Source organism: Pristis pectinata, chromosome 26 (genome assembly GCF_009764475.1).
Source record: "Pristis pectinata isolate sPriPec2 chromosome 26, sPriPec2.1.pri, whole genome shotgun sequence".
Lineage (NCBI taxonomy): Eukaryota > Metazoa > Chordata > Chondrichthyes > Rhinopristiformes > Pristidae > Pristis > Pristis pectinata.
Genome location: NC_067430.1, coordinates 8,737,541 through 8,759,612, shown reverse-complemented (window position 1 = coordinate 8,759,612; position 22,072 = coordinate 8,737,541). Strand labels below are relative to the sequence as shown.

At 38.1% G+C, this 22,072-nt stretch overlaps 1 protein-coding gene across 1 annotated transcript in view; it reads left to right on the top strand.

Moving 5' to 3' along the window:
• Window positions 1–21,112, top strand: part of kif17 (kinesin family member 17) — a 47,449-nt gene extending 26,337 nt beyond the window's left edge. The window contains exons 7-14 of the mRNA XM_052038973.1: window positions 2,087–2,231; window positions 4,158–4,264; window positions 5,257–5,435; window positions 7,140–7,368; window positions 8,767–9,025; window positions 10,642–10,712; window positions 14,767–14,884; window positions 20,904–21,112. Coding sequence (XP_051894933.1) covers window positions 2,087–2,231; window positions 4,158–4,264; window positions 5,257–5,435; window positions 7,140–7,368; window positions 8,767–9,025; window positions 10,642–10,712; window positions 14,767–14,884; window positions 20,904–21,112 — 1,317 coding nt within the window. The remainder of the gene's footprint in view (window positions 1–2,086; window positions 2,232–4,157; window positions 4,265–5,256; window positions 5,436–7,139; window positions 7,369–8,766; window positions 9,026–10,641; window positions 10,713–14,766; window positions 14,885–20,903) is intronic.
• Window positions 21,113–22,072: the final 960 nt, after the last annotated feature.

Here is a 22,072-nt window from a genome sequence, read left to right as displayed (position 1 = left end):
TTTCCATCCTAAGTAAGAGTGAGACCCAACATGTGATTTTCCAAGGTTGAAGATTTGCAACCATGTTCAGCCTGAAGTACAAATTATTGATGCAACTTGGCTTGTTTCTGAAGTTCTTATTGTTGAAGACGATTCAATTCACTCAACGTGGTATGAACAATTGCTCTAAAAATCAGCAGTTAGAGACAGAAGAGAAAAAAGAAACAAATTGAAACAGAGAAACAGAAAGGGTGATTACCTGAAATTGTTAAATTCAGTATTAAGTTCCATGGCTACAGTTTGCCCAAATAGAAGATGAGGCGCTGTTCCTCAAGCTTGTATTGGCCATTTTTTAGACCAACATAGGAGGTTAAAGACGGAGAGCTCAGACTAGGAGTGGGATAGAGAATTAAATTGTCAGGCAATTGGAAACTCAGGGTCCTTGCAGACAGAGGTGTTCTACTAAGCAATAATTGAATCTGGCTTTTGTGTCTCCAGTGTAGAGAAGACCACATTGTGAGCAATGAAGCGATTCACATAAATACTATGGCTACCAGAACAGATTGGAGGCTGTCTCTCCTAAAGTTAGTGACTCTTGTTCTGATACCCCAAAGCCTTTTTAACCATCTATAGAACACAGATACTCTTCATTTGCTTGGATGAGTGCAATTCCAAGAACATCAAGAAAGTGAATACTATCAGGACAATTCAGCCTTCTAGAATGGCACCCCATCCAGCACCCTAAACATTCACTCCCTCTACCATTTGTGTACTGTGGCTGTAGTGTGAAACATCCACAAAATGCACTGCAATCACCTGCTTACCCTACATCAACAGCAATTCCCAGTCCCATAACCTTTACTTCCAATAATGGCAAGAGCAGCAGGAAAATGGGAACATCACCTCCTACAGATTCACCATCTTGACTTGGGAAGATGGTTTTGAATAGCAATTTGTTTTCCACTAGTTATAACAGTTTGACCAAATCCCACTCCCCATCCCATGGCACCTTCCGAAGCAACTGCAGGGTTATCCAGCAACCCAACACACCTTCCAGATGAAGCAGTGATTCAATTGCATTACTTGCAGTTTAAGATATTGTATTCAGTGCATACAGTGGGGCGCCTTTTCCACTGGAGAAACCAAACGCAGATTGAATTGCTGTCTTGCAGAGCATCTCCATTCAATGTGATCCCACTGTCACTCCGATCTCTCTATCTTTGGCTTCTTATATTGTTCCAACAAACCTCAAGGTGAGTTTGAGGATCAGCATGTCATCTTCTGACTAGGCACATTACTGTCCTAAGGACTCAACAATAGATCAGCACTTTCAGATAACTGTTTTTCCAGTTTATATCAGAACTGGCTGGTTCTAACGAATGGTCAACAACCTGTATCGTTAATTCCATTTTTCTCTCTCTGACCTGCTGAGCATTTCTAGGATTCCCTTTTATTTGTGATTTCTGGCCACCACAATGTTTTGCATTTGACAGTTCCAAAATTGATGTTCCTTTTCTCTGCTCTCATTCATCAACTACTACTTCAACTTCTGACTATGATTAGCAAGCCTTCTCCATTTTCTCTCGACTGACACTATCACCACTAGTGCCATTCACTCTTTCTTGGTCTCCACCCTATCATAAACATTCCCTTTGACTTTATCACCTTCCCCCTTCTCTGTAACGTAAACCATATTGATTCTAACTTTCTAATAAAATATCATTGACCTGTAAAAGTTAACTCTGTTTCTTTTTCCACAGATGCCACCTAACCTGCTAAGTGTTTCCAGTACTCTCTGTTTTTACATTGATGATATCAGTGAATGGCTGACAGGCAAAAAGCTACCAATTAGAATAATAAGAACAACATGTTTCCCTTGACTAACAGGGTTTGAACAAAAGGAAAAAATAGCCAACCTATAGCTGATGAACTGTATGGATAGTATAGGATCTAGATTACCAACCTTGTGTTCCTCTGAGTGCCTATACCAGAGAGCATATCATTGTTAAGCAAGTATTTCCGTTTCTTGCAGTTAATGTTGATATTAAATCAGTATGATGAGTTTTTAGAATACTTTATCAAATATTTCATTTTGATTTTTCTTCAGGAATATGAGCAGAAATTATCAAAGATCAAAGCAGATTATGAAGCAGAACAGAAGTCCAATGTTAAACTACAGGAAGATATTGAAAAACTCAGAAATTCTTTTGAACTGAAGCTGGCACACATTGAAGCTTTTGATAAGGCCACTGGTATGTTGCATGGGCCAGGATTTGAACTCTTTTTTGTTCAATGCAAATTTTATTGGTGTGCACTACCCAGTGATGACTTCTAGTTGCAGCTGAATGTGCCAGCAAGACTAAGCAATACTGGATGTGGAATCATATGCACTGACTCTGAGATGTCTTAGGGACTCAATAGATTGAAGTCTGATTTTGAATCCTGAAGCCATTGAACTCAATACATGACAGACATACACATCTGCACTATAATTACAATAGCATGATTGCAAAATGGTCTTAGTAAGCCTTTTGTACTACTTTTATCCTATCATCTGTTCGATCAGGTGGACATTTATTTTCAAATGTTTTGAGACTTCCCATGCAGGATGTGCATCATTGCATATGTTATCTTCACATGTCTTATCTCCCTATGTCTTGATCGAAAGGGAGAAGAACCTTCGTTGTTTTTCAGGATATCCTTAGTATATTTTTGCTCACTGATTTGTCAATGCTTGACTAATTTTATTTAGCTATAGGGGATTGTTTAGAGTGATATATTATTGGACATTTTGACAGATTGAATTAAACTGTATGCCATTAGTATTATTTTACAGTGCAAATGTGGTAGACTGGTAGCTGTGAGACTCTTATTTTCATTAAGCATTAGGTGGTACAATTGCACCAAGGCTACAGATACTATCGCTATCTTTGGGCAAAAAAGGGTATTTGCCAGAAAAAATTATTTTTCGGGAAAGGCACTAAAAATTCTTCTGCACAGCACATTTTTGTCTGCTGTGTGACAGAACTTAATTTAACACTTTCCTGACAAAGGGTCTAAGATTGGAAAAGTTGACTGTTCTCTTTCTGCAGACACTGCCTGATCTGTTGGGTGTTAGCAGAATTTTCTGTTTTGTTTCAAATTTCTAGCAACTGCAGTTTTTTTTATTTTAATTTAAAACCAGGAGTCTCTTTTCCAAAATTTGTTCTGGATCTGTACTTGTATGATCTATGTTGGCACGAAGACTGCCAGGCATGTGCGGTGGTGCCAACTGGTAGGACTGAGGGTCAAACTTCCAATTAGGTTAGGGGATAAGGGTCATGCTTGTGATTGGAGGCAGGAGGAAATGCTCACGATCAACTTGGATGATATTGGGGCTGGGGGGAGTGCGGGTGGTGGTTCAATTAACCCAATTGACCAGAGGACCTCTACAACTCATCCCCATGGCAATGCTGTTTGTAACCCTATCACAGATATTCCTATTGTTCTGTCCAAAATTCCCACTATCTTCTCCACAACTTAAAACTATTATTTTAAATGTTTCCTAGTTCTGACGATATATTAACTCTATTTTTCTCTCCACAGATGCTGCCTGACTCGTTGAGTGTTTTGTAGCATTTTCTATTTTTTATTAAGAGGAGCATTCTGTGTTTTCTAGCAGAACCTGGCACCTACAGGAGATGGCTTTCCCAAGATACATGCTTCACTGGGAAAACCAACAGCAGATTTTATTATTTATTTAAACAGATAAATCATTTTAAATTTAATGAAACATTGGGCAATGTTGCTAGAAAATATTATTCCTTGGTAATGTAATGAAATATTCCAATTGATATGATTTTAGTTGAATTGAAGCACATTGAAATGAAGCACACACAAAATAACTTCAGGTTATCCTGGGGGATGCAAAACTTTGGCTGGGTAAATAATTTTGGTTTGATGATGGAAATATACACAGTACACATTGAGGTCGATATCATGTCTGGGCATATGTTGGGACTTCATGCTGTTAAGAGTTGAGGCTTTTTTGATATTGTTCTAAAATGTCGCTGGCTGAAGTATAAGAGAGTGCTCCCATTTTCTGATGGGGAACATAAATGTTCTTAATTATCAGAGTAGCAGCATATACAGCATACATAACTGATAACATTACAAAACAAATGATTCTGTCTCCTTAGATGTGCCTCCATTTGAAGAAAGCACCCTTGCCATAGAGATAACTCAGCCGTTTAGTGTTAAATTAGCGGATGTGAGTGAAATAGAACAGAAGCTAGCTATCGCTACGGTAAATATTATTATTAATACTATTATTATTAATATTATTATTAAGAAAATAAGTTGTGTGAGAATGGAACTGATGGGTGTGCTCCAAGACTTGGCTTATTTACTTGCTGCATGTTTTGAATCCACTGCATGCAAAGAATTACTAGTCTCTCACCATTTTTTTAAAAATCTGCTTTTCTATTAAGTGGACAACCTCACACTTTTCTTTATGCTACTCTATCTAACACCTTCTTCATCTAGTCACTTAATCTATCTATGTATTTTGGATAGGCCATGAAAAGGGGTTTCCCAGCAACTATTTTCATACAACTAGAGAAAATAGTTTAGAAAATATGAAACAAAGTGCAGACAAAAAAAGGACACGGCCACTTACAAATGGTACTATAGAGAGTGGAATATGCATTACTTATTCTTTCAGACAAAAACAAACATTTCTTAGGTTAAAATAATACTTGTTTTATCAGTTGTTTGTAGAAGTGTTTCTGATACAAATGCAGTTGGAAATATGCACAGTCTACAAAGGAATCTTGTAAATGAAGATGCAACTGATTTTCTGCAGGCCTTATGACACAGTGCCAATTTAAGTCCTTCTGTATGGACCAAAAGTGACCCATGCTATTTTATACAAGGTGATCACATACAGGTTCCTGCCTGCGAGTGCCCAGAAATCACCAATGGTGCCGTTGCTGTACACTGCTAATTTAATGAAGTGAGTTCTGCCAATTCCAGATAATCATGCAGAGTCGAGAGCCTATAAAGTTATTACCAATTAATGATGAAAGAAACCAAAGAAAAGTTGGCAGTTCCTTAGCCTTTAACATAAGTAATTTACCAATTACCAACATGTAAGGATAGGAAAACATACAGTTTTGTACATAAGGTAGAATTTTAAAAATTCAGAATACTATACAATATGGAAATTACTGAACCAGGTTTCCTGTCAAATACTAAACATTGCTTTAATAATTTGGTTTTGTTATCAAATTTTTCAAGTTGGTTGAACCAGAGCCTGAAATAACTGAACAAGACAGCAGAAGCATGAAAGATACAGCATCCACTGAAGAGCAACGTTCTGTATTAGGGGTGCAACTACTAAAGGGAGAAATTGCAGCAGGATATTCTCCAGCTGGTTCGTCACCTGCCACGTTAGATCAGGAAGAGGTACTTGCAAGGTCTGTTTTACAAGTGTGCCATTATTCTCTGGATAATATACAATAGTTTTGGAAAATTTTGCATGTACTTGTGCAACATTTCCAATTTCTTGGAACAGGCCAATTGTCCCAGCTGTTTTCAGCAACTCAATCATTCTGCAAACAATTCTTATTACTCCCAAAGTTGTGTGTAAAGTTATAAACCATTTTCTTAGAAACTACTTCTCTGTTCTGGGTCTAGTTTGGTGAACTTTGTTCAAACATGAATTAATCCCTTGAGTGGAAAAAGTGCTTCCTCCTAAAATGGCTTGGCTTTTAAAGTTATGTTCTCTTATTATGTATATCATCACTGAAATAATTTCTCTGTAACTGTCCTATTAATCCCTTAATCATAGCAAATTTCTTACTGAGATCACCTCTTAGCTTTTTAAACTGCAGATGTAAATGCAGGAACTAATCAAAAGAAAGGTTCTTCTTCATTGACCTTCGACTATTTCCCTTTAAAAGTCGTGTGTATTTTCTGTACTAGTTTCCCTGTCGTTCTTTGTTCGGAATACTTTGTGGATAAAGTGTTAGTGTGTAGCATTTGTTGCTCAGAAGACTGTGTTGAAATTCCACTCATGGACATTATTTAGGCTGACAGAATATCATGTAATTGCCACACTGTTGGAAGTATCATCTTTCAGATGAGATGTTTAATTGTCTGCCTCTCCAGGTGGATGTAAATGATGTCATAGCACTATTTGAAGAAAAGCAGGGAGCTGCGTTTCATAGCCAACATTCATGACTCAAGAAAAACTAATAAAAACAGATTATTTATCTCTTTCTCCAAAAATGGAATAATTGATAGAATGATGCTTCAGGTACAGCTGGTCTCTTTTAAGCAATGCAGAAGTAGGTTTCACCATCCTGCTAAGACTTACACTTTTATGAAAGGCCTTTGCCATTTCGAAACCTTGGATGTGCAAATTAATTTATGGAAGTGATTTCAAAACTTGCATTGCATACTATTTAACATTGGTGTGTATATCAAGGAGCCTCTGCATGTATGTTTATTTTATGCATGTAGGACACATAACAATTTTAGCAATTTGCACAATCTTCCAAAGATGACCCAACCATGTTCAGCAATAACGTATAAGATTAAATTTCATCATACAACATACAATGTCCAAAGTTTTTGGTAGCACAATGCTCAATGTCGTACTTGATAAATTGTAGTTATAATTGACCAATAACAGGGAATATCTATTTTCCTTAATGATTGGGCATTCAAAAATATGTTAATGGACCATTAATGTGAAATTCTGTAAATTTGCAAAATTGCACAATTATTTACCATTATAGACAATGTGTAATATTCACATTAGTGTGGATTGATCTTTGGGCTTGCTCATGAGCCCACTGGACACCAAAAGCAATCCCAATTCTCCTATTGGTATCGCAATGGTAACATGAGAATATTCATGTGATGCCATTAACAAATTAATTTATATTTATCCTTACAGTTTTCATAAATACTATTCCCAATCTGTTAATTAACTGCTTCACACCTCATAACTACCTGGCCTAAAATAAATGAGGTTGGTGTCTCAAAATAGCGGCCATCTCTTCATCCTAGACATGGGCAACAAAGTAGTGTGTGCCAAAAGTTGGCCACCTAAAAGTCAAAATCAACTCTTTTGTGCAAGGCAAGTTAACAAAATGATCTATTGTTCACTGTAGGCTGAAAATGTTGGAGAATGAGGTAGTAGGGGGAGAACAGGCCAAAAATACTGAGCTGAAGGAGAAACGAAAACGACGGAAGAAATATGCTGATGAGCGTAAGAATCAACTTGCAGAAGCGCTGAAACACACAGACAGGGATGATCCTACTATCCTGATAAATGTCTACGAATCTATTCAAGATGAAGTTAGAGCAAAAAGCAAAAATATAGAGAACTTGCAGAGAAAGGTAATGGCCTGTTCTATCTTCTTCTCTGTAATATACCCTTACTCTATAAAACTTTCATTGTCTTTTTCCTCTACTTGTCCTTGCACCTGAGAATGAAAAAAAAAACAAAACTGTACAGTTTCTGGTAGTAATGCAGTTAGCAAACTATAGTTATAATTGATCAGGAACAATGGAATATATATTTTGCTTCGTGATTAGGCATTTAAAATACATTGCTAGACCTTGAGTATGACCTTTCTTGGGTGCTGGGTTTCATTTGGTCTTCAAGCTTGTTTGATGATAGATGAACATGAAGAATTGATGGGGAACAATGGGGGATATTCATGAGGTGCTTGGTTATGACTGTTTTGTGTCACTGGTGTGACAGGTAAGGTGGGGAGGAGATGGAGGGAGGATGGTCAGTGAGCATTTCAGATGATATACATTGGTGTAATTTTGAATTAACAACTCTTCTCTGGTATCCTGTGCACCAATGAGAGCAGCAAGGGGTGCATCGCTATCATCACCCTCCTTGTCTGAATCATCCAAGAACGATCTTAGCTCTTTGCTTGCTACACTTGCAAATCCAAATCTTGCTCTTGCATAAAATTGCACATGAGTACTCTGCAGATGCTGGCTGGTATGAAAAATGAAGCAAATTCTGGAAAGTATATCTTCAGAATACCTTTGGTGTGTTCAATGTGATGGTGGTATGGCATTCACTGTGGTGCTGTTTGGCTTCAGTGGGGGAGTTTTCAACAGCATCATGAATCATGTTTGCGGCAAGTATCCCCATATTTCTATGAGATATTTCATTCCACTCAGTTAACACTATGTATTCAACTTACAAGTATTGCTGAGTCTCAGGAAGCCTGGAAAATCTTCAATTTATTTAAAAAGAGTTGGTTGGAGCCAGCTTTCTGAACTGCTGTCAATTTTTCTGGTTTAAAGGCACCTTATAAAGTGTACCCATCACATACACTTTTAGAGATCTAACATTTAGCCCAATCTGAAATCACTGTTAAAGTGTGCACTGTTGGATTTAATAAATGTACTCTGCTCTGTCTATTCACAAAGAATAACATGGATAAAGTAGGATTGTGGATCTTAAGACAGATAATTTAATAAATACCATAACTCAATTGCATTTAAATGAAATGAGACAAAAGTTACAGTACAGAAACAGAACATTGTTTTTACTTATAAGATGGCTCCCCTCTATTTTACTTTATCTTATTCAATCAATATGTTATTTTTCCCCAAATGGACTTATCTAATTTCCTTTTATTCTGTAGTTAGTGAGTCCTCCATTCTCATCACTGAGTGAAGGTATTCATTTCTAAAATTGATTTAATAGTAACAATGGCTGATAAGACCTCAGGTTGTTTATTAATCTGTTTATCATTCATTTGATTTAAGCTAAAGATTGCTGAGATAGAAATCTCTGATCTTCAATCTGAGTTTGAGTTTGAGCGCATTGATTACCTGTCTACCATAAGGAGGCAGGAACGAGAAAACATTCTACTGCAGCAAGTTCTAGAAAGAATCCAGCCATTAATTCGGCGTGAATGCAACTACAGCAATATAGACAGAATAAAGCGGGAAAGTGTTTGGGATGAAGAAAGTGGTTGCTGGAAACTACCAGAAACGGTTCTTCAGAAGATCACTCTTCCATCTGGTAAGTGGTAGTGGACATCTTTGGTAAATGAGTGTTTTCTCAGAAATGTTCCAGTGTTTCCAAAGGAAAAGCTACAAAGCATCTTTCAATGTTTTCATATCTGTGTATGTTGTTTAAAACATCCACAATCTCAGGTTATTGTAAATTATCTGGAGTTGCTCTCTAACTAAATTAGATGCCATTGGCAACTCGGCTGAAACCAGAACACATGTACTCAGGTTAAATTAAATACATTTTAGCACTTTCAAAGAGAACAACAATTTTCATTTATATAACAACTATGACTTTACTGAAATATTATCAAAGTTTGATAAGAGTTACACAAAGGGATATTGGAACATAAAGAAGGCAGCTTTTATGGAGAGTCTTTAAGAGCACCATAAAGAAGAAAGTCAGAGAGCTTTAGGGTGGCATTCCAGAACAAAGAGCTAGGCAGCCAAAGCCTGTAGATTAAAATGCAGAATTCAATAGACTGGATACCAATTGTATTCTCAAAAAAAAACAATTTTGATAAGACTTAGCTGGAGAGCTCAGAAAACTTGATTAACCACATAGTTGCCTTTTTACGCATGTCAGATGGCAAAAGGAAATGAAATCAGAAGAGAGAACAGGAAGCATTTGTCTATACTCCTTCAATCTCATTGGTAACATTAGTTATTCCATGCCAGTGGAAAAGAATCTTGTTCACAATGTTCCTCATGGAACTGCTGAACTGCTGTCCATTGGGGGAAAAAATAATTATTAAATTTGGACAGCAGTTTTGGATGCTCAGGTGCTACCTCGCACATTGGAGCAGTGGGGAGAACTCTATACAGCTACAATACCCATGATACGTTCATCTAAAATTCAACTGAAAGGTTCTGAAAATTGCACTGATTTTTGATTTTTTTAATGGTTTGAACAAAATGCTTTAAAATATGTAAATCAAAGATTGTATTTCTGATGATTTGATCTGTTTGCTCCTTTTGTGTTCTGAAAGGGTGATTAACTACTAGTATTATCTTCAATGAAACAATTTAGCAATGAAGTGATCTCTACCTATAAGAATGGAAAAGAGATTGGCAGCTCATGCAATCTATATCGCCAAGGTCACAGTAAACTGGATTGAGTTTTACAGAAAAAAAGTTAATCTGGCACCCTCGCGACTTTGGTAGTGCCGGACCCTTACACACTTAATTATTATTTTTTAGATGTTAAACAGTGTAATAATAAACTTTCCAGTGAGCCAGGTAAGCTTAGTGGGTGCATGGGGTCCAAGGCACCAGTAAGTTTGAAGAAAGTTCAGGAACCAGGGCTGCAATGAGTGCAAGGGAGGCAGCAAACATCACCTGGTAAGTCAAGTGGTGAACCATTGGCATTTCCAAATCATTGGTAAGTGGATAATCAGAATTTTATGGTATTCACTTCACATCTGACATAAAAATTGACAGTTTACTGAGACTCTACACAGCTTGAATAAGACTACCTTGCAATGGAGAGTTTGGAAAGAACTTGTTTGTAATGAAGTGCGAAAAAGCCAGTGCCTTACTGCTAAGTGGATCAGAAGTTGAAGTGAAATAGGTTTAAATCCTTTGAGATTTACAAATTATATCTTTTAACAATTTGATATTTTTCAGCTGGCTCCAGTACAGCATCAAATAAGCAAGGGGTGAGAGTCTCTGCTAACGATATTGCAGATTGCTCAATGGTAAGCATCAGTTTCAAATTAATCCATACTCTACAGACTCCTAAAGTAACCTGACCTTCAGCTCAGTTGGCACTAATTTTGTTTGAGTATGTACAATAGTAAAGCAACAGTTTTAATTTCGATCAATCCAAATTATTAACCTGAGATGTAATTAGACCAGCCACATAATTACATTAGAGAGCAAGTACTCAGTGACTAACCTCCTGATTTTCTAAGCTTTCGCAGTGTTTACAAAGCACAACTAAGAAGTGTAGTGGAAAAATCTCCACTTGCCTGGATGAGTGCAGCTCTAACACTTAAGAAACCCAACACTATCCAGCATGAAACATCCTGATTGATCATGTTGCTAATTAAATGCAGCACACAATAAAACACACCAGACATTGTCTTCGCCTAATAACTATACTTCTTTATTAATTATGATTAGTTCAAACAACTCAAAGATTCACAACATAGTTCAAACAATTACTCAACTCTTTAGTTTCCCAACTTCCAAAACCCACTACCTTATTCAGATATTACCCACTCTTTGTGAACCTGGCTGGGGTTCGATCTCAGTGAGTTCTTCTCTGAGTCCCCAACTTGGGGTCTTCTTCTGCAGTGGTTTGTATCCAGAGTCACTGCTGCAGGTTCTCCTATGAGCCACCTCTTTATCCATTTCTTCATATAAGTCGTAGACATTTGCTTTGACAATTTCAAATTCCAGCTGACACCATTCTACCATCACTTTAATCGCCTGGTCTGCAATTACCAAAGTGTCTATCTGTGCTTTACAATTTGCTAGACTGTCCCTTCACAAGATGTCAGTTCCCCAAACATCCCCATTTGCTTGGGGACACAAGAGACTGCAGATGCTGGAATCTGAACCAAAAAGGGATGGTCGATTACATGACCTTCCTTTCCCTCACCTGTGCTTGTTCTTGGTTCCCAGCATCACTCTTTCTTGCAGCAGTGTCCTCCCAAAACCCAATGGGATACCTGACATCTCTCTGGCTGCTACAATCAGTACCTGACCCATCACCTTAACTATCTACTCCCACCACGATCAGCCCAATATGGCTGAACTCTACTTCATATGAAAGGTAGACAAGGATTTCAACAAGGTTTTTTCAACAGTACCCCTGGCCTGTGACCTCTATTATCTGGAATATCAAGGGTATCTTTTACATTCATGACTTTACTCCCTCCAAGACGAACATAATATTGGAAATGGGTTCCTATTCCTTCACTGTAACTTTTTAAAATTCTGGAACTGTGTTACTGAGCTGAACATAAGAACTAGAAGCAGAGGGAATTCATCTGACCTTCTTGCCTGCCCCATTGTTCAATGAGAACATAGTTGATCTTTTATCTCAGTAACACATTCCTGCATTAACTCCACATCCTTATGCTTTGCATAACTAAAAATCTACCAATCTTTCTCTCAAATGTACTCAGTGACTGAGCCTCCACAGCCCTCTTGGGTAGAGAATTCTAAAGACTCACTACTGTCTGGATGAAGAAGTTTCTTCTCACCCCTGCCTCGGTGCTAGACACCTAGCTAGGGGAAATATTATCCAAGTCAAGCCTTTAAGAATTTTGTACATTTCAGTGACATCACCTCTCATCTTTCTAAACTTGTATGTCAGCCCATTGTGTTTAATTTCTCTTCATATGATAAAAATGCCATTCCAGGGATCAATCTGGGGAACCTTCACTGAACTCCATCTATCACAAGTATAGCTAGACATCCCTATTCAAAAATCCTCTTGCAATAGAGGTCAACATACACTTTGCCTTCCCAATTGCTTGCAGAATCTGAATATTAATTTTCAGTGATTCATGGACAAGGACAGCCAGGTGTGTATTGTTATGGCATGGCTACAATAGTTTTAAAAGGAGTCGTATGTCATCTTCTCAACTTTACTATCCATGTGCACACCCTGTTAATCTATGCACAATTGTATTTATTGTTTATTTATTATTTAATAAAAGATCTTAGATGGAGAAGGTGCTGCCTGAAGATCCTTCAGGAAATGCACAATAAAACCAATAACCAATAAACCAATACTGAAATCAAATTCTCAGCATTAGTTTACATTATTAGGTCACAGTATCAGAAGGTTGTAGGTTCTAGTCCATGATGTGACTTGAGCACAGACCATATACTGAGATTTCAGTGTAATTATTAAGGAGGCGATTCACCGTCAGAGCTGGTGAGATTTGGTTGCAGAGTTAAGGGACTCTCCTGTGCCTGTTCTTCTGGTTAAAGTGAGTCCAAAAGATAACATGACACTCATTGAAGAAGACTGAACTCCAGCTGTTTGGTTAACATTTTACCCCTAGCATCACTAGAAAGAAATGAACTAATTGTTCAAATCATTTACAATAGCTAATTAACCTACTAGCAAATCTTTGGAATGTGGGAGCAAACCAGAGCACACAGGGCAAGAACATGCAAACTCCACACAGACAGGACCCAAGGTCAGGATCAAACCCAAGTCTCTGGACTGTGAGACAGCAGTGCTCTACCACTATGCCACCCAGCAGACGACTTGAGATAGATTGCTTAAAAACCTTGAAATATTGTAAAATAAATGCTCATAATACATGTTCATACCAGGGAATAACCCTGGTGAAGATTTAAAAATATAACAATGAGGAATCAATCCTGAAGACCTGCATTGCTGATGTCAAATGTGAATGTCGGTGTAGAGTCTCACTTGAAAATCAAATCCACAGGTCATCCTTGATCTCGAGGGACTGCCTAAGAAGAAATAAAGAAGCTACGATGCAGGATAGGGCAAGCACCTTTGCTTTCCAATACTGCACAATAGAACTGTTGGAAAGGATAGAAGTCCTTAAATCTGCAAGGAGCCAGGTGGCCCTCCAGTCACAGTGAATAGGCAGCAGAAACAGAATACCACAATGCCGGAAGTGTAGCTTCATTAATCCAAATGGCATCCACCTTCATTATTCCACTGGCATAACACTCCACAGAGTAACTAGTACAAGCAAAAGCACTAAGTTAATGCACCAGGGAGACACTAAATTAATACATCGGGATGATTAGGTTTTACACAGTGTGGCATGATTTCATTTATAAATTTGGTTTGGGGTAGAAATTGTGTTGACTTTTATTTTTTTCATTATAACCAAGAGAACAGTGTGGTGGTAAGAAACAAAAGAAAGATGAGGAGTATGCGATGGTTGATGAATGGGGAATTGGCATTAAGATTAGTGATACTGCATTTGAAGTATAGGCAGTCACCGGGTTACATAAGGGTTCTATTCCTGAGAAGTGTCTGTAAATCAATTTTTCTGTAAGAATTTTAATAAGGGTAAATTAACATGAACATTTATTTATTGTCTTCCCCCTGTGTAGTTACAGTGGTACAGAATCAGAATGTCCCATATTCACTGGCTAGTTTCCATGGCCTTAAAGTACCAATGGAAGTTACATTGTTTGATAAAGTATTTTACAAGTGTCAATAGAATAGATTTGCCTTGTCAGTTTCCAAAGCAAATCTCTTAAGTGGCCTCCCGTTGTGAACTGGCAGTTGCGTTCTGTGAAAGACAATGCATATGTTTGATTATTGTGAGGGGGGTCACACGTAAACAGTTTTTTTTTGAAGACTGGTTGCCTTTTGAATTAACTAGTTGCTACCCCTATTTCATAACTCCTGAAAATGTTTGCATAAATTTATGGGAGAATATGCGTAAAGTTGGATTTCTGTAAGTCAGGTCTTCTGTAACCCAGGGAGCAGCTATAGTTCCTTGTATACAGTCCAACAATAAAGGTGAAGTCTAGGTTGCAGCTCTGAGGAAAGATCCCTGAATCAAAACAATAAGTAGTTTCTCTTTCCACTGATGCTGCTTGACTGGTTGAGTTCTTCCTGTATTTTCTAGGGTTTTTTTTTCTGCAGTCACTCTTCCTCTTTCTCCTCTTCAGCCTTCTTCTGTACGATATCCTCATCATCTCCCTCCTTACCGTAATAGCATTTTCCACAGAGAGTTCACTGTTCCTGTTCTGATAAGGAACAAATGTAAGAAAGTATTTTTGATTGATTTATAGGAAGAAGATCGTTACAGACAAATGCTCAACCGTAGTGACAGTGAAAATATTGCCAACAACTATTTCAGGTCAAAGCGTGCCAGTCAGATCTTGAACACGGATCCTGCACGAAGTCTCTGTTAAGTATCATGACAGTTCATAATTAAAACAGTTAAACCAATTATACCAGTAGGAACATCATTCGACACAAGCAGAAATATCAAGTTTCAAGTGGGGGATTAGCTGTGCAGATCTGATTTTAAAAAAATTGTGGAAACGAGATAGTTCACTGCTTTAACAGAAGGATTTTATTTCTGGTTTAATGATCACAAATGCAAGATTGTTGTAATATTCCCCATGACTGCATTGATGAGGGTACCTTTTAAAATCAGAGAATTTTGGCCTTAAAATGTTATTGAAAATGTCAAGTATCTTGCCTCACTGATCGTAACTTGCAAAGCATCACTTTCACACAATGCCCTGTCACTCCGTTACTAGTAATTAGAGTCTGACTAAAGAGATGTTAGTAAGAGAGGATAAGTGTTGATATTACTTTGTAATCATTTTGGTGATCTATTTTGCTGTATACACTCTTCTAAATTCCCTTTATTTTTCTGAGCTGTATACCAGCTTACTTTCTTCTTGTGAGGAAGTGATTAGATTTGTTAGATCTAGTTGGCAACGATAACAGACAGATTGATCACCACACAATAATCTTAGTTTGCTTAAAAAAAGTGTTATTTCTGTTGTGACTTTAAATGATCCACACGGAGACTGGAAATGTAGATGCAGCAAGTCCTTGCTCAGCACAAGCGGATAGTCAAGGGGAGATCTGGTGGGAGAATATGGTCATGGAGTCATAGACTCGTGCAGCATGGAAACAGGCCATTCGGCCCAACTCATCTACACCAACTAGTGGACACCCTTCCATATTTAATCCACATCCTAGCACTTGGTCCTTAGCTTTCAGTGCCAACTAGACACTTCTTAAATGCTGTCAGCATGACCAAGTATTAAGTAGCAAAATAGCCAATCCGGAACCTTCCTTGACCTTTGTCACAAATGGGGTAAGATATCTCAAGATGTCCTATCCTGTTTTGGTGTAGTCTAAGTAATGTAGCTCTGATGTCTGCAAGTTTGGCCTATGCATATGAGAATATCTCATGGTCATGCTGGTTTCCAAACCATTTCTCTTAAGTGGCCTCTGCTGTGAGCTGATTAGTCTGCTCTCTTCACAGACTGTGTTGTTTGTTTATGCAGCTGAACTATTTTCAAGACTGATCAAAACTCATAGTTTATATTTGAAAACAGTTTGAAGGCTGGTTCTCATTTGTATTAATGGTTACTACATATAAATCCTGATTTATAGCTGCTTCTCCCAAGCAATTTCCATTGCCTTACTAACTGAATTGGAATAGAATTATTAAACTGGCTCTGCCAATAACATTCTGGTAAGCCCTCAGCATGGAAAAGAGACCTATGGTCTGCCAGTGATTGAGCTTGCAGTCAAACAGTATTCTGGGTGAGTCTCAGAATCGGGAAGAGGGGTTGGAGAACAGTGGAGTGAGTAGGCCTTAGGATCACTGGTGAATTCACTGTCGAGGATGCTTGTGATCTTTGGCAATCATGTTGGTAGTCATGGAGCAAGACAGCTCTGGGTTTCTGGTCTTGGTTCGTGAGTACACTGTGGGATTCAGAAAACTAGCAAGATCTTTTTGGAACATTGAGGGAGGCACTCTAGCAGTAATCAGGAGTTGCAAATATATGGAGCTATTTGGACAGAGCAAGGTCCAGCAGCCTTGTGCGAGGGTTGATGGAGGAATACCAAGCTATCTTGATTAGTTTTCCTCATATTTTCTAATGACACTGATCAAGTCCATTAAGTGTATGCCAGCTCTCAGTGCATTCCCATTGGCCCTATTCCTCCCACTTTTTTTTTTAACCGACTCTTACATGTCAATTAACCTACCAGCACATCTTTGGGATGTTGGTGGAAACTGGAGCACCTGAAGAAAACCCACGCAGTCACAGGGAGAACGTGCAGACTCCACACAGATAGCACATGAGGTCAGGACTGAAGCCAGGTCACTTTTTTGAGAAGTAAATTATTCTGAATGGTGGTAAAGGTGAAATAAAAGACAGCTGAATTACAGAATCATATAGTGGTTCCAACATGGAAAGAGGCCATTCCACCCATAGAGTCAATATAAACTCAATCCAGCTTGTCCATCTCCCCTACCCTATCCCCACAGCCTTGCAAATTATTTCCTTTTGGATATTTATCTTGCCCCCTTTTGAATACAACAATCGAATCTGCCTCCTTTATTACCCCTGGCAGTGCACTACAGACCCTAATCATTCAGTACATAAAAACTTTTCCTCATGCCAACTGCTATCATTCTTTGTTCCCTGTTTCTTAATCCCCTCTACCAATGGGAATAGTTTCTGAGTGTCTATTTTGCTTATACTCATCATGATTTTAAATGTCTCTATCAAATCTCCTGAAGGCCTTCCCTGTGCCAAGGAGATCCCAGTCAATCCAAATACTAAAGTCAGTCATCCATGTAATCATTTTGGTAAATCTCTTATACATTTTCACCAAAGATCTCACATTTTTTCCAAACTGTGGCACCCAGAATCGGACACAATACTGAAGTTGTGGTCAAATCAATTTTTGTTTTATAAACGGTTGTCACAAATTCTTTGCTCTTGTACTCTGTGCCTCTGCTTATAAAGCCCAGGACCCCATATGGTTTTGTAACCACTTCCTCAACCTGCCCTGCCACCTTCAATAAACTGTACACATATATCTCTCCTGTGTCCCTTTTACACTTGTGGCCATTCATTTGTGTTGCACTTTCTTATTTTTCCTACCAAAATGTAACATTTCCCACACTGAATTCCATCTGCCACCTACCTGTCCATTTCACCAGCCAATCTAAATCTCCATGGTCTATTACAGTCCTCCTCACAGTTCTGTGCCTCCAAGTTGTTTAGAAATTATACCCCCAAATCCAACTTATTAATATACATTAAAAAGCAGTGGTCTTAATAAGCCTTATCAAATGCCTTTTATAAGTCAAATATATACACCAACTGCATTTCACTCATCAGTCTTCTTTGTTACTTCATCAAAAAGCACTGTTGTTAACTGGACGTGATTTGCAGTGCTGCCTTTCTCTAATCAATCCACACTTGTCAATGTGACTGTTGATTCTGCCCGATTACTATTTCTAGAATTTCCCCACCACTGAGGTTTATCAAAAACAAGGTGTAACATTTCCAATTTTTCATCCTCAGACACTACCCTTTTATATAGAAAATTATGGCTGGGGCTTCTGCAATTTCTCCACTCAGCAACCTAGGATGCATCTCACCTGGACCAGGAGACTTATCTGCTTTTAAGTGCCGTAAGTCTTTCTGGTGCCTCATCATTGTCCATTTTTAGTGTATCCAAAATTTCAGATACATCGTCCTTTGCTGAGACTCTAGCATCATCTTCTTCCTTAGTTAAGACTTAAGTAAGCTACACATTTAATACCTGAGCCATGGAAATTCCATGACTAAATTTCATTTTCTGGTCTCTGATCACCCTGAATGTCCTGATACAACCCTTTTTTTGTTCATATTCCTATAGAATAATTTTTGATTCCCTTTTATGTGTACTGCCAGTCTTTTTTTCATTCTCTTTTTGTCTCTTTTACTTCCTTATTGACTTTCTCTCCAAACTCTCTGTGATCTGCCTGATTCTCACTTGTGTTAACAAACTGTGATAAACTCTTTCTCCTGCTCCATTTTACTCTTAACCTTTTCTAACTTCCGTAGATTTCTTTCATTTCCCATCCCTTCTCTCTCAAGGAAATGTACCTGGACTACAGGCCAAAAGACTTTAAAGGCCTCCCATTGTTCAATTACATTTTTGTCTGTCAAGCATTGATTTCAGTTTATCTCATTCCATTGAGATTGGCCCTTCTTCAATTCACTTTGGAGTGATTTATCTCCTTTTCCACCACTATTCCAAACTTTTATGATATTTATTTCTTGAATGTTTCTCCACATATACTCCATTTGATCTAAGTCTTTTCCCAGAACCAAGTTCAGCAATGCCATCTTCCTTGTTGGTCCAGGAGCATACTGATAGAACACTCTTCAGAAGATCATCTCTCTCTTTGCCCCTTATTGCATCCCAGACTCTATTTGAACAAATGATGCCTGCCTCCCCCTACACACCACCATTATCACAATAATATGACTCTTGCATATTTCTGCATTTCCTTCTAAACCTGCTCCTCTATATACTTTCCATTAGCTGGTGATCTATATAGTCCCAGCAATGCAATCGCACCTCTATTGCCTCTTGATATTAAACAGATCGATTTTATTATTGATTGTTGCAGGACCCATTGTCTCTCTGACACTACAATATTCTCCTTGCCATTCAGACATCCTGTTACCCTGAAAAATCTCAGCAGCACTGGATTGCTGAATGGTGAGAGCAACCCACTGATGCAAAGGTGATTCCACTCCTCAGTGATACAATAATGAACCAGCCTTGCCTGGAAGTGAGCGGTCTGAAGGTGGCCAGCTCAGCAATCGGTCAGCTCAACAATCGGCCAGCTATTCCATCAACCTGGCCCCCTTCCCAATGTAAAAATAGTAAAGTTCTGATAATTACTCCCATAACTGCCAGTCTACTGGTCAGATGACCTGACTGACTAAGGGCAAGATGCCAGGAGCATTTATGCAAATAAAGACCAATTCTTATGATTGCCAGGAAACACAAGGTATGCTATAGCATGTGATCACTGTCATCAGCACTTTCTCCTTAACAACCTCCACCCTCTCTCCCCACCCACTCTTCCCCCCCCCCCCCCCCCCACCCCTGATACCCTTTAAAATCTAGTAGTCCTCTGTGTCCTGTCTGGTCTGCTGTTATAAACAGCCAGTCTTTTTTTTTGTATATGGAACAGATTGGGGTGAATGAAAAAGCTGTTTCCAAAAACATTGCTATTCAATTTTTATCATTTAAAGCATTTAAAGCTCAATAATTAAGACCTACCTGAATTGGGCTCAATTTACAGTTTAGGAACCAATTGACCTGAATTTGAGTGAACTCACGGTAAATGCTGAAATTGCCATTGGCCCAGAAACGTAAAATACAAATCTCACTGTGGCAAATGCAAGCCAAAATTCAGTTAATTAACCAAATCAGGAATTAAATGCTTATTGTGATAACTATGGTACTTCTGGATCATGATTATCATAAATGTAACGGCATGCTAATGTTCCTTTGGTCTGATCCAGGCCCAGAGCAAAGTGCTTCATCCTTAGCTGCTTTCTGAAATGGCTAACCAGGCTATTCAATTGTACAAACCACTATGGCAATGTACGACTTGGAAGACTAAAAGTTGCCCTAATGCAACAGTTTGAGCACAATAAAAACATGCTTAGCTCAGATGACTATCAAAAGTCCTCATTTATCTCTGGGGATGAACCAAAATTGGGATTGTTATTCTACAGATGATAAAGCAACCACCAAACAGTCATACAGTTACATATTTTAAATACTAGAATTATATCAATGACATAAATTCCCCCAGTAGTTAAAAGAAAAATACATCAGTTCCAGGTGCAAAATTGATCTGTTTTGAGTTGGGGTAATGTCTTCATTTGTCAGCAGGCTGTAAGACTTGGGAAGAAATGAAAACCCCCAGAGTAAAATGTCACTGACCCACTCTTGGCTTTTGTTCTGCAATTCCTTCTGGCAGGTTTACAAGTTTGCAAGTTAGGCAATTTCGAATTGCCTGCTAACACATAACAATGAGCAACATGGCCACTGGATTGAATCTCCAAATCATCTTAGTTCATTTTATAGCAATACTTTGGCAATTTTTTGAAAGGAAAATGATCATATTAAAACAAACTGTTTTCAGTTTGAGATCAGATTTATATTAATTGATTGACATTGGGATGGGTAAATCTTTTAGAACTTAGCTAAGAATACTGCACTTATAGTTAATCTGGTCAAATTTACCCAATGTATATGGTCTCCCTTGTAAACAGCTTGTGCAGTTGAGATTATTTAAATCAGTATATTTACAGAACTCTTGAATTATACAAGCAATTTTTCATATTGTTCTGTTCTTTCCTTGTAACAGTGCACAATCAGACGTCTGCGCATAATGTATCTCTTAACAATGGATCATCTTCCCATGCTGTCTCCAATCTAAATACAGTGTCTTCAACCCAGCCATCTGATATGCCCACACCAAGGCCTTTCCGTTTGGAATCACTGGAACTCCGTGCACCCTCTGCCAAATCCAAACGCAAGAAAAGCAAAAGCAATCCTTTCATGGACATTGCCTGATGCACAACAGTTACAATAAAGTATCATTTTTAAGGTATTTGTTACATCTTCTCTCCCTTATGCTTTTACTACTCCAAACGGCAACCTGGCACGAGCCTAACATAGGCCCCTCCCAATGCTGCTGCAACACCAGCTGTCCTGAAGGCTTATTTTTGTGAGATGGAGTCTCAGCTTCACTTGAACCTCCCTACAAATGCTTTCCTGTATTTGTGATGTTGTCTGTTGTATATTGGTGTTCCAAAGCAACACACTACCATGTTGTATACTGCTGTTCTTGCAGTAATTTAAACATATATAAAGTTAAAATACTAATGGCAATCTTCCATGTGGCTCATGTCATCAAAAGCACATTTTATCAGTTCTGAACATCACCAAACCATTACCACAGCTTGTTAAAATAATTTGCTTCCTCTCCCATTCTGCTCTTTAATTACATCAAACCATTTATCACCATCCATTATATATCTAAGAAATCTTTATTTGCTTTTACTTGTTCTTCCAAATCAGACACGTTTTAAACTTTAATTTCCCTGTCAATGAGTAATAACTGAATTATTGCACCTTAATCTCCTCCCTACTTTTCTAAAGGCACGGTTATGTCTTTTTCAATTCTAGAAAGGCAGTTGTCCACAAGTCTGATCAACAGCTACTGCCTTTTACATTTCAAGGCTTCCTCTTTAGTTTGTCTTTATATATAGAAATCATTACCCTCATCATCACCTCTAATAACAAATTGAATTCTCATACTGCATCCAGTAATAAAGCAGCTTTCAAAAAGCTTAGGTTCACCTTTATGTTACATGGGTATTTTTCTGAAATTTATCTTTTGTTCTAAATGTTGTCCAGCATTTCACTATTATTGCCATATCTGGAAGAGCTTTTAAGACATCTAACATTGTTGCATTAAGTACCATAAATAGATTCTCATCTGATAGAACAATGATTTATTTTTATAATGTG